The sequence below is a fragment of the Poecilia mexicana genome, unplaced genomic scaffold, assembly GCF_051168715.1.
Source record: "Poecilia mexicana isolate PSO_F unplaced genomic scaffold, ASM5116871v1 scaffold_7, whole genome shotgun sequence".
NCBI classification, from domain to species: Eukaryota; Metazoa; Chordata; class Actinopteri; order Cyprinodontiformes; family Poeciliidae; genus Poecilia; species Poecilia mexicana.
Window position 1 is genome coordinate 4,636,663 of NW_028263376.1, and position 12,548 is coordinate 4,649,210.

Genomic DNA, 12,548 nt, shown 5'->3' on the forward strand with positions numbered 1-12,548 from the left:
AGGACCAGTTTGCCATGTACTATTGAGAGAACATATATATCCAGCAATAGTTTTAGGCCATGTCCTCTACAGACTGATATTTCCCCCAAATTGGCTTCCAATAAGCATTAAGTTTGCCTTAAATGACTTCCTGTTGTCTTAAGCTTGCTTAGACAGAAGCGTTTCACAGGATCAACTGTTATATCTGGACATGACACATTTCCAGTCTTGCTTGAGTAAAATTTTAGCTCATTTTTTCCACAATGACCAAGCATGGGAGGATTTAGGCAGTTAGTTTCCTGCTTTTGTATTCGCTACGTGTTGTCATGCATCCCCACTCTTCCTATCTTTCCAACAAATTTTGCTCTTCAGGGGTTTTCTTATATGTATAATGTTTTGCAACACTGGTGTTAGGGAAATGTTCATCCTGAATTTTCTCAATTTGCTCAATGTTGAATTATCTTGCTGTCACAAGAGGGCAGTAGATGCTCAAGCTAAGTAATTCAAATCATGTGTCTATCCAAGAAGTGACAGTAAATGTTCCTTTCTGTGGACTACTGCCTGGGAAAAATTATCTTCTCTTCTTTTTGCACACGTTTGTATTTCTACCCACAGTAAGACTTCGCATAGACTTCCGTTAATTTTAATATCTGCATTTATGCCTAAACCAGACATTTACCGCAACTCTTAACTATTACTAGTTTATTCTTAACCAAAATGTAATTCACATCTTACCTCTAAAACTAAGCCCTACCCTAAACAAGTGGGTCCATCACATTAGGACCTTTGGTCACAATAAGGCCGATTGGTCTTCAGGAGGTTAGTCATAAGAAGAATATCTAAATAACCAAACACACAGTATGTTTTGCTACCTTCACAAGGACTTTGTATTGACTTAAATTCCTTTGTCATTCATTTCTAAGGCCGAAACCAAACCCTAACGTAATCAATCAAGTTTATTTGTATAGCACATTTCAGCAGAAAGTCAGTTTAAAGTCCTTTACACGACGAAAACACAAAAGCACTAAGTTATAAAGAAAACACCACGCAGTTAACAACTGAACAAAAATTCCATTTTAATGAGCGCCATAACCAAAATCATACACAAAAATGTTGGTCAATGTTTCATTTACTATGGTTAAAAAGCAACCCTAAACAGGTAGGTTTTTAGTCTTGTTTCAGCTGTTTTGCAGATTTCTGGATGTTTGTTCCAGTTTTGTGGTCCTTAAAGCTGAATGTTCCTTCTCCATGGTTGGTTATGGTTCTGGGAATGCAGAGCAGACTAGAACCAGAAGACCTGAGTGATATGAAAGGTTGCTACAACAGCAGATCTCTAACGTACTTTGTTAGAGATTTGTTGAGTGATTTGTAGATCAACAGTATTTTAAAGTCAATTCTCTGAGCTGACCTAACCTTGCTCAATTCAACCCAAAAACACCATTTCTTGTGAGACTTGGGTTTTGGGCTTGATAAGGAGCAGTCGGTCCCCACAATGTAGCATTTGCTAGAAAAAAATGGTCCTTACAAGGTAAGAAACACATACACTTGGTGAACTCATGGAGTATTCCAAGACTGATTCTTAAAAACAGATGCTTGGAAACAGCTGAGGCCAAATCCCAAAGGACGGGGCTTTTAAAATACCTGATTGTGAAATTTATTTTTATGATTTACATATTTGCCAGTGAAGGTGATGACTCCTCAGTCAGCAAACACCCCAAAGTGGGTGTTTGCTGACTTCATTCAAACTGTATTTGTTTCTGGGCATCTTTGTTTCCTGAGCTTTTTCCCCACTAGCATTATGACCCCTTCTGTTCTCTCTCCATATAAGGAATTTGCTGATCTTCTCAGGTCTTTTCCTTCTTTTCTCTTCCTTTTTTTCTTCCCCATCAAACCCCAGCTATATGTATTTAATCTGACTGACCCAGACTTAAGGACATTTCTACTAAGTCTGCTATAGAGTGCCAAGAATTCTGCCATTTTTGTTTGAATGACAAAATATAAAAATCTTTTTTTGTTTTTATATCCCATGATACAGTTGTCAGATATAGTATGGGGGAAACAAACTAGATCTGACAGTTCCAGGGTAGAGTTGACACCAAAGATGCAACGTAAAGAACTTTTCTTGACAAGAATCAAGTGCAAAACTCTAATTTTGTTATAAATTTTTACTAATCAATACAGTCTTTAGCAAGGCAAACTACCTGTAGCCATAACAAGGTCTTGGCATAATAATAGCAGGATATATGGTCTTATCAGGAATTAAAATGGTTTCCTGACATAGACCTCCCTTTTTAACAGTAACTCCTGTATTTTCTGTCGGATTCAGGTTGGAGTTATTCCAGACAGGAAAAGTTAGCTTTGCTTCAAGCTAATTTTGAGGTCTGGAATTTACATCCCATTGGAACAGTTGTTTAAAATACGTTTTATTTGTGCAATCCAATAGTAACACTGGGAACAAAATTGATCTTCAGCATGATGCCACCTCCATCCTTGACATTTGTTTTAGTGTTCCCAGGTTTCAAGACTGAAAATTGAGGACTTCAAGGACATTACCTTGTTTGTAAATGCAAATAGTCACACCTGAAGGCTTTGGATCTGGAGATTATTTCAGAGTGGCACCTTCTCAGTCCATGGTGATGTTAACCCCACCGTACTTTGGACATGGACAATATATTCCAGTTCAAGTTTCATCCTTAATGTTTTCTGATCCTTTTCAAACCACTTTGTTCTGACGGATTTGGTCAGATAGTTGAAGTCAGGAAATAAATGGAGAGGGAGGGATGTCAATTCCCGTCCGTCAAGCCCTTAAGCTTTTTCAATGTTATAATTGCTTGCTCCTCTCCAGCCAAGCAACAGGCGAAATTTGTGCATGTGAAATTTCAAGCTCATACATGTAGATGTACACATGCAATGCAACAAGAAAGTTGAAAATGTTAAACTTTTGTTGCTGCCCCCATTGCCATTATTGCATCCTGTGTATTGGGTTCAAACTTTCACCTTTTGCTGTTAGTCGTCATTCCCTCTGTGTTGAGCCTATTCAGTGTTCCAACAAAATAATGATCCCAAACGCATATCAAAACTGGTTTTGGAATGTATAAAGTTAGCCTGACCATTGTCGTCCTGGGTAATTATGCCCGACTCTCATCTCCCTTCAGTGCTCTGTCTGGGCTTTCTCCCAATGAGCTGGATTTTTTCCAGTGGAAGTGGAGGATGGTCGTTTATACCCCAGACAATGTTTGGTAAGCTTCATAGCATTGAACTGACACATTTCATATATCAAGGCCAAATGTTAGCCATTAGGTAGAATTTCAAACTTCAACAAAGTCCACACCTCTAGGAAACAATCATTTCTCTATACAGAAGGGAGCCCATACTCTCTGTACAAATTAATGAGCATTGTTATCAGGCTTGGATAAAGTGGGTTTCCACTAAGTTTTCTGGCATGCTCTGACCACAACCCTATTTGAAACTCATGGAGTTTGTTTTAAAGTTAAGACGCTTAGCCTGGACACCAATCAAATGACCTCTTTCATTCTTGATAAGAGTGGTAACACATCCAGCCAGGGTGACGCAAGAGACTCATTCACAACTACATGTTGTTCATGACGTTGCTTCCCATGGAATATCATGAGGAACATTTTCTTAAGCTTTGTTTAAGGGTTTATTTTTATATTTAAAGCTGCGTCTACCACCATGTGTAAGTTGGGGAAAATCCTTTTAAAACTGGCAGGAGATGATTAGAAGGAGTTAATTTCATGGCAAGTAAAACCAGGAGGGGGCTTGTTGTAAACACCGTCTGCAGCCTGAGCTCATGTCTGAAATCGAAATGCACAGAAAAATGAGGGATTGAAGGAAAGCAAAATAAGTGTGTCAACCAAAGGATGGCCCAGTGTATGGATACAAGATGCAATGTAAAGGGGATATGATGGGCTGACTTTAGGTGAGCGTGCCTTGGTGTTTAGTCTGAACGCAGTAAAGAAAAGCATGGGGGGGCCACTGAGCGAAAGGAAAACAACAGGGGAGAAACAGGGGAGATCTAGAAAGTCAATCCAAAGTTATGAGAAAGAGGAGGAGGAAAAGGAGGAGGATTTTGGAGGATCATCAAGAATTTGCCTTTTAAGGGGTACAGTCTCCTACTTCCAAGCCTTACAAGCTCTTGCGTACTAGCCAAAACACTCGAGGGAAAAGCAATAAACAACAGAAAAGAGCTTGTGAGGAGCAAAAACAATTTTCACCCTTACGTAATTTTAATGAACATGCCTACCTTTTCAAAAAAAAAAAAAAAAAAAAAGAAAAAGTCAAATGCACACATGGCATCCCCATCTTATAACATGTACGTTATTTCACTGAATAGGTGGGTAATCTTTGGGACAAGAAAGTCATTTTCTGTCTGCAACAAAGAGACCACTGCAGGGTAAACAAGAGAGGCCCTCAGTCCACCCTGAGTCACTGGATCCTCCCGCAGCATCCCAACAGCTGCCGAGTTTTTCTTGGTCGTCCCCCGCACAATACCAACAATGTGTTGTTGCTGGGGCTAAGGAGTGACTGCCTGTATCTGGGAGCAGGAAACGGAGGGGAGCTGAGGAGGAGAGATGGGTGGGGAGGTAAGAACAGAGAAGTAATTGTATATGTAAGAGTGAGGCAACCGTAGCAGAAGGGGCAGACGCAGGAGGAGAGCGAGACGGAGGGGGGAAAAGGAGAGACGCACGTTGTCTTCGGGATGGGGGCACCGGGAAAGGAGACGGAGATGAAGGAAGCGCAGGATGAGGACATGAATCTGAGTTTTGATGCTTTGAAAGAGGAACCAGGGATGTAGGGAGAAAAGGAGGGGGCCAATCAACAAAAGTCGTGTTTTACAATACAAAGTTGGGGGATTCTTGAGGTAGCAAGCAGCGAGGTATTTTTAAAAGAGCGTGTTTTGATAAAAGTTGTAGAGAAGGGCAGAGAAAGTGTATACTCTAGAACGAGAGCCAGGAAAAGGGGAAGGGCCTCGGTCTCCTCCTCTCCAGCTGACAAAAACAGCTGCCCAGGAGGACGGAGGTGGAGAAGAAGACTCGCAGGGTGAACGGACGGAGAGAAGAGACCCGACCACCTATATGGGTTGTGTCCTGAGCTCAGACTGGTGTGGGGAAGGAGAGGTGCAACCGGTGCCAGTGGTCCAAAGTTCGTCTCTGAAGAGAAGGAGTCTGGAGAGGAGTGACAGCAGTAGGATGAGGCTCGCTAAGGTTGGTACATGTGAACTAGGTGTGTGTGTGTGGGATGAGACTTTATTTAGATCTTCACATGGCTGTTTATGTTTTGCACCATAAGGCCTCACATGCTACAGTACTTTTGAGATTTGCTTACACTCTGACTTTAGACTTGAAAAAGCATGTTATTTCTACCATTTGTAGCACATGGCTGAGGAATCCTGAGGATATTGTGTAGATATTGTCAAAATCTCTGGGATTGTTATTGCTCAATATATGACTGCAGTTGTATGGTTCTGTATCTGTTATTAGGATCATCTTGAAGGTTTATATTTTAGGGCTAATACTGTGATGTATCCAGTTTCTGTCCACAAGTTTGTTTTCTGGTTGTAATTTCTTCTGTTTTTGTCTCACACCTGGTTCTCATTTACTTATTTCGCACCTGAAATAAATAACTCTCTCACACTTGGCATTAGGGATGTGCAATATGGCATAGAATTCATATCACTATATATATTATAATGGGTAGCGGTAACAATGTGTATCACAATACGATTTGTATATACCGTATATTTTGGACGATAAAGCGCACCTTACTATAAGCCGCACCTACAACTTTTTGGAAAAAAAAAAAAAAAAAAACTGGAAACGCATATATTAGCTGCACCGGGCTATAAGCTGGTATCTCTGGTTTTCCACAAGGACACAGCAAAGGGCTGCATCCTTAATAAATCTGCTATTAAGGACGCAGGACGCAGGACGCAGCCCTGCGTCTTCAACGCCGAACTATGGATTCGTTCACGCCGAGCTTACGTGCAGTGGCTCCATTTCCCTCCTGTACTGCCAGATCGATACTCCTCAGCTTAAAAGCTGCATCTTTTTCTGCATGTTGTTTCCATAATGAGGGGGTATGAGTTTGAAGAGATTTTTCCATTGTGCTTGCTGCTAGCTGTGCTTGCTGTTCTAAATGAAAATTAGCACTTTCTTCTTTTATTTTCAATTTTGACTTCCAATGATTCATTTCCTGCTAAAGAGCCCCCTGGTGGTTGAAGAAAAATCAGCAGAAAAGCCGCCCCTGGCTATAAGCCGCATGGTTCAAAGTGTGGGGAAAAAAGTAGCAGCTTATAGTCTGAAAAATACGGTATCTTACAATAGAAAGGGAAACAAAATCCCATACTAATTGAGAGTAATGTATACATTTGTATTAACACTTATTTTCATCTATGTTATTTGTTTGTAACTTTTGTTTTATGCTGCTTCCTATCATTACCAAGTCTTCCTTAAAAAGAAATAAAATTTTAAGTGAGACCTGGCAATCTTGGGCAGCAGCATAACAATGATGAAGTGGTTTAATAAAAGTTAAATAAAGAAATAAAAAAAATCTCTATATAGAACACAATAACCTTAATGTAATGGATGTCTACATTAAATCCTGCTTTTTATTCCCGGTATTGTGACTGGAACTTGTAGTTAGCAGCATTGCTGCTATTCAGTTGACTACATATATCGTTATAAGGTGGTAAAGCAAATTGCTTGTATTTTCTCTCTTTCACACACTTTGCAAATTAAATTTTACTGCTCCTGGTCTGACTGTTTAACCCTCCTGTGGTCTAAACTTGTGCATGTCCCGGCAGAGAATGCACCAATCCTGTGTGTGTTTTTACAAATCGCTTCCCCGCCGTCTGACCGTGGCATATGCAGCACTCCTCCTGAGCATCGTGCTAAAACTGCAGGAGTTAAACACGAACCAGGTCCAGATAATTGATGTTTTCGCATCTGCCTTTTTAATGTGCTCTTCCCTTGTACTCTCAGCCATGCTGCTTCCTGCATGCTCTGTTTTGATTCCAGATGGCTACGTCATCAACAAACATTACCGCGGTTAGCCAGTAGACTGCAGAGCTCTATCGTAGGCCAAATTTCGTTTCTACTGTATTCCTACTTGACATTATTTTGATAATCATCTCCCACCTGATACTAGTTCAAGATGTTCTCTGTTACACTGTTCGATACTAAAAATTGTTTCATTTGGTTCTAAACAGTCTTTTTTTTTATTTAACCTTTATTTATGCGGGGTTGTCTCATTGAGATCTACGATCACATTTACAAGACAGAGACATGTTTGATAAAAACAAAATATTACAAACACAGCAACAGAAAAAGTAATTAAAGGATTTGACTCAATTAAATGAGTTAATAAAATATGAGCTAAAAATGCCAATGATCTCATATCTAGTCCTATTTTAGCTATGTCCCACCTGGTTTGAGTTCACTAATCATCTCACATCTGGTTGTAGATTAGTAATTATCTTTTAAAGTACTCTTCAGTTTTACTTGCCATGTCTCATCTGGTTTTAGTTTGCTAATGACCTCTAAATGGATTTCAATTCACTAATCATCTCACACCAGGCTGTAGTCTTCGCTCCTGCTTTGTAATCTTTAAAAGGGGCAATATTAAGTATTTTTCATGCACATCATGTCATTTTATAGCATAATCAAGAAACAGTTACCTGCAGTTGTTGTAAAAATGCTGTATATGCCAAACACTACTTAATTTAAAAAGAAATTTGACTTTGCAATTTGCTGTCTTGAATTAGGGCCTCTTTAAGGAGATCCTATTCTTGCTCTTTGATACACTGCAGCTAGCAGAGCTTGTTGTGGATGCTCAAACTAGATACCTTGCCCACTGATGACGGCGGATAAACTGCTTCTCTGTCACTGCAAGTTGTTTCTTCACCATTAGCACATTTAGCACAAAGTACATGATGTTGATTGACAACACTAAGACCCAGCTCCTGGCTCTGATTGGTTATTTTTAACCAGAAGTCTTGCTTTTCTTCAGTCAACTGTAGCAGCTCATGGAGTAAGTGGAGGAGATTGATCTGTTCACAGATCATCTCACACTACACTGTCACAGCATAGTGACAGCTTTAACAAATATGTAAATAACTGTTTTTATAAAAGTTACATACTGTAGCTTTAATGTGCTGGTGGTGTGCTTCCCACCTTTGACCCGATTGTTTTTGTAATAGACTGCAGACCTCCTCTGCAACCTCAAACTATAGAGAGAAGGAAAACTAAACTATAAATTGAAAGATTTGAGTACAGGAAAGGATTAGATTCCAAAATACAAAATTCCCTTTCCAAGTAATGTGAGAATGGCATCATAGCACATCTGCGCAGCTACAATGGCTCTGTTGTGGCGACCATAGCGATGCCGCGAAGCTATCGTCATGTAAACACAGGCAGGCCGGCCGCCTGCCCTGGAGCCACCAGAAGAACACTCAGAACCCCGACCTCTGACCCACAGTCACAATGCTCTGGAGCGTGGCTCCATTTCATCGTGTTCTATGAACATTCTACATGTATGGGTGTGTGTGCCTGTGTGTGTATTTGGTCCCAGTGGCTCTGTATCACATGCAGAGCAGCGTGGGAATGTGAAGCTTTCTGGACTACGTCATCCTGTGGTGACTGACCCGGATGACTAGGGGTGTGGGAACTGGTCGGATCCAAATTATCCTGAGCAAGAGGAGACAAACATGTATCTATTTATGGTCGTTTTTCTAATGATGCATCCTTTTAAAGTCATAATTTGTTGATGTTTTCGAAGACGCGTGAGGTATATTGCTGCTCAGAAACGTGAACTTGATGATTTGTTTGTATTTTTCTGGCATGAACCACATGTATATATTTGTAGACCAAACCAAGATCTTTCTGGACTAACAAGAAAAAAAACATTTCTCAACATGATTGCATAAAGAACTGAAGACATGGCAACAATATTGGGAAAGAGACGCTTCTCAGAATATAAATAGGTTCCTCACATTAAATTCTTATTTATTTTTACAAGGCCTCAGGAAGAAATAATTAAAGATCCAGTGAGTAGTAGTATCAGAAAACTCATAATGGGATTCTTTTCAACAATTACGCTTCCTTATGCCAGGACTCTTGTGTAGCAGTGTGTCAGTAAAAAAAAAAATAAAACATTTTTACAGCTGGATTCTGGATCAGAACACCACATGGCAGCAAGAGTCAATACCTTTAAAGGGGCAGTATTCTGCAAAAGCGACTTGGAGCTTTACAGCTTGTAATAATATCATTCTGTCACCAAAAACATACCAAGAGTATTATCTTGATTCCTTGGGGGACCTAGCTCCACCTTTGAGTATGACGTTCCTCCTCGGAGCTGCAATTTCCAAGTTTCAAAGCTTCCAACTCACACAGCAGCTCTCCCCCATGTCTCCCTCACTCAGCTCCTTCAGACTAGTCAGAAGTAATTAGCTAACATCTGGTAGAACTGCACACTATCTGAGCTCATTATGTGGTATAATCAGTTAAAAATGTTGTGAAAGGGTTAATAAAGGAATGACGTGATGACTTCCTGAAGGCAGAGTTACAGAGGTATCAGTTTTGAAAGAGACAGAGGCCTAATTTCAGGGAGTAAAATTAGGAAGTAAAATGTATTTTAAGCCATATTTGATACACACAGCAACTGAAGGTAACAGTTTCTTGATTGTGCTATAAAATGACACAATGTGCCTGGACAACATATAACCCCTTTAAAAAAATAAATAAATAAGGTCCACATGCTCTGCTCAGGTGATTGAGTCATAGATCAGAGGGGATACATGTTCGGGTCTAAATGTTTTGAGTTTTGGAAAAAAGGTTGAAAACAGTCACATTTTGGGCTTCGTCCTCAACACTCACTAGCTATGACTTCTTTTTATTAACTCATCTCTGTTGATATGAGAGTTAGATTTTTACAGGCAAGCAGACATCTGACTTGTGCTCCAAAGGGCACAAGTCTGAGAGTCATTAGCGGACTCGCATGCAAGTCAAACATAAATACAGGAGTTAGTCTGACAACTTCATTTGGCAGAGGAAGGAGAGCAGTGTGCCTGCAGCTTTGTTCTAAAGCTTTCACAGTAACACCAACTAGGAGAGTTGTCAGTTTCCCTAGTGTAGATATGTATGTTGGCAGGAGGTTAGAACTTCCTAAAGTCACAATGTTCCTTGAAGTCAGGAATTTTTAAGTGTTGGTTCTGGAAATTTAATTTAAATTTCAGAGACACTTGAATGGAATATTCTGAAAATGTTTTCATCATGGTTCTAAGCCTGAGCAATTCAGACTAATGCCTAACAGACTGAGTTTGTTTGAAACACCATTCAATTCTTAATATTTGTATGTTGAACTTTAATTAATCCTGAAAAATATCTATTGATTTTATTTTAAATATTTCAGCATTTAAAACTGTAATTTCTACTGATTTATTTTGCAGTAGAAAAATAACTACTGCAATAAAAGATTTATATCCTTTATTGCAATTGCAGTGTTTCCATTAAATTAAAAAATAAATAAATTTAAATCACAAGTGAATAGGTTCGTTCACTTGATAAGTCATTAAAAATCCTGGCAGTGATGGATGTAAACAGCTACATGAGAAATATTCACAATTCAGCCATGGCGTTAGCGCTCATCTATCAACCATCAGCGGAGATGTCGGCATCTTATTCAGACGTTGGAGCGACAAACCCTTTGTACTTGGCAGTGGCTACACTTGCGTCATTTTGGGGAAATTGTAGCCGGCAATTTTACAGAAAAGCGATGGATTCAATACTTTGGAAAAACAACTTTTTATGAATTGTGTGACGCTGTGAGAGCTCTGGTAAAGCCAGCTGAACACTGTTGTAAGAAAAAAAAAATCATCCTACTCCTTCCTGTCGTCTTCTTTGAGGTTTTCTCCTGTAGTATTAGCTGACTGTTGATCACACAACTTGTGTAATTCAAAGAGTGTTTCTATTGCAGTTAAGTGAAATACATAAGGTTCATTGGCAGAGAGAAGTTTCCATTTTAGCACAATCATATCTGTGGAGATCAGCAGATGTTTTGTACCGACAGATGACAAAAGGAAACATAGTAAACAACAGCATTTTTTAATAAAGGTTATGCTCACAGATAACACCTCAATGGTCTGGCTACTGACTTTGGGTTGGTCCATCTTGTGAAGCTAAGATTCAAATTGTTGACTACCTTTGGTTCAAAATGTTTTACGCTCCTTATTGTTGCTTACAAGCAGATCCATATTTTCTGCATGGATGATATTTGTTATCCATATTGAAAACTTATGACAAAAGTTTTCAGTATTACCAGTAAATGAATGCATTTGATACATTCTCATTAGAAAGACCTTTTTTGGTCATGTCGTGATCATTATGTATTTGATGAGATGACTCAAAAGGCTCTTTTTGCATCAGAAAAACACTCAAATTTCATAATCTGAAATAGGGTGACATTTGGACATAAAATATTTGTTGATTCTTCTAGTAAGCAAGAACTTAAAACTGCACACATACTCTTTTGCCTTTACTTGCACATGCTGTTAACTTTCAAGTCATATAGAAACTTGGCTTTGTGTCAGGAGTTTTATATATTTTTTGTTTTCCTGTAATTTATTTTCAAGATTAAGTTTAGATGACCAATATAGGTGCCTTTAGCCACAAGCATTCACAGCAAACACACACCCGTCAGAGGAAGGAACAGTGACCAGTGAGACTTAAATACAGACACACGCCTCGTCCCCTAAGAACGGCAAAGAACTTAACAGAATGAAAATAGATGCAACCCTGACACTCCTTGATGTGTGGGGAAGAAAAAAGGAAGTAAATTCCCCCAATAAAGCCCATGCCTTTGGAAGACTGTCGTAGACTGGATTCCTGTGGCTTGCAAACAAAGATCTGTCCCAAACTCCAAGATGGATTTGAGGAATGCTGCTTGTTTTCATGTAGCAGTCACACAGATGAAAGCTGATCGAGGGAAAAGAGGGGGAAAGACACAAACCATTTCCTCCCTCAGTACGTCTCCAACAAATCCCAGCGCCGCCCTGAAAAGAAACACCCTCTCCCGGGAAACTATGCACCAAAATATTTTCTTCTCTGACACGCAAAAATGTTGAGCTGGACCCACTGAGGTCTTCACAGAGAGGATTTTATCAAATGCGAACAAGTGCTCAGTTGTATCCTTTCCTTTCTGTATCTCATGTGCTCTTCCCCAGGTTTTTTGCACATTTAAACAGCTGTACCTGATCAGGTTTTGGCTTAGTGCTGTCTTGTACAATCCATCATTGTCAAGCTACAAAGCCCCCTGCCCCCATCTTGACCCACCCTTTCCAGCCTCATTTCCTCTTGGCCAGGGGTTCCTTCTCTGTCCAACTCTTTCAAATTTACCTCCAAGAGGGGTCCAAGGCCTTCCTTTTCCTCTGGACAGTAAATTCCGTCTTGCAGACAGAGCAGAAGACCACCTGTTGTTCCCTGTAATTTGTCAAGCAACACGGAATACCTCAGTTTGTTGTCAGCTGGGACCATTTGCTGTGCAGTGACATTTAG

General features: G+C 39.7%; 1 protein-coding gene across 3 annotated transcripts in view; it reads left to right on the forward strand.

The window, feature by feature from the left end:
- Positions 1–3,711: 3,711 nt before the first annotated feature.
- tns2a (tensin 2a) overlaps positions 3,712–12,548 on the forward strand; it is a 71,120-nt gene continuing 62,283 nt past the window's right edge. For 2 of the 3 annotated variants that reach the window (XM_088006894.1, XM_088006896.1), the window contains exon 1: positions 3,712–5,204. In XM_088006894.1, coding sequence (XP_087863020.1) covers positions 5,076–5,204 — 129 coding nt within the window. In that variant the 5' untranslated portion in view covers positions 3,712–5,075. The remainder of the gene's footprint in view (positions 5,205–12,548) is intronic. The other variant, XM_088006895.1, reaches the window with a different exon arrangement.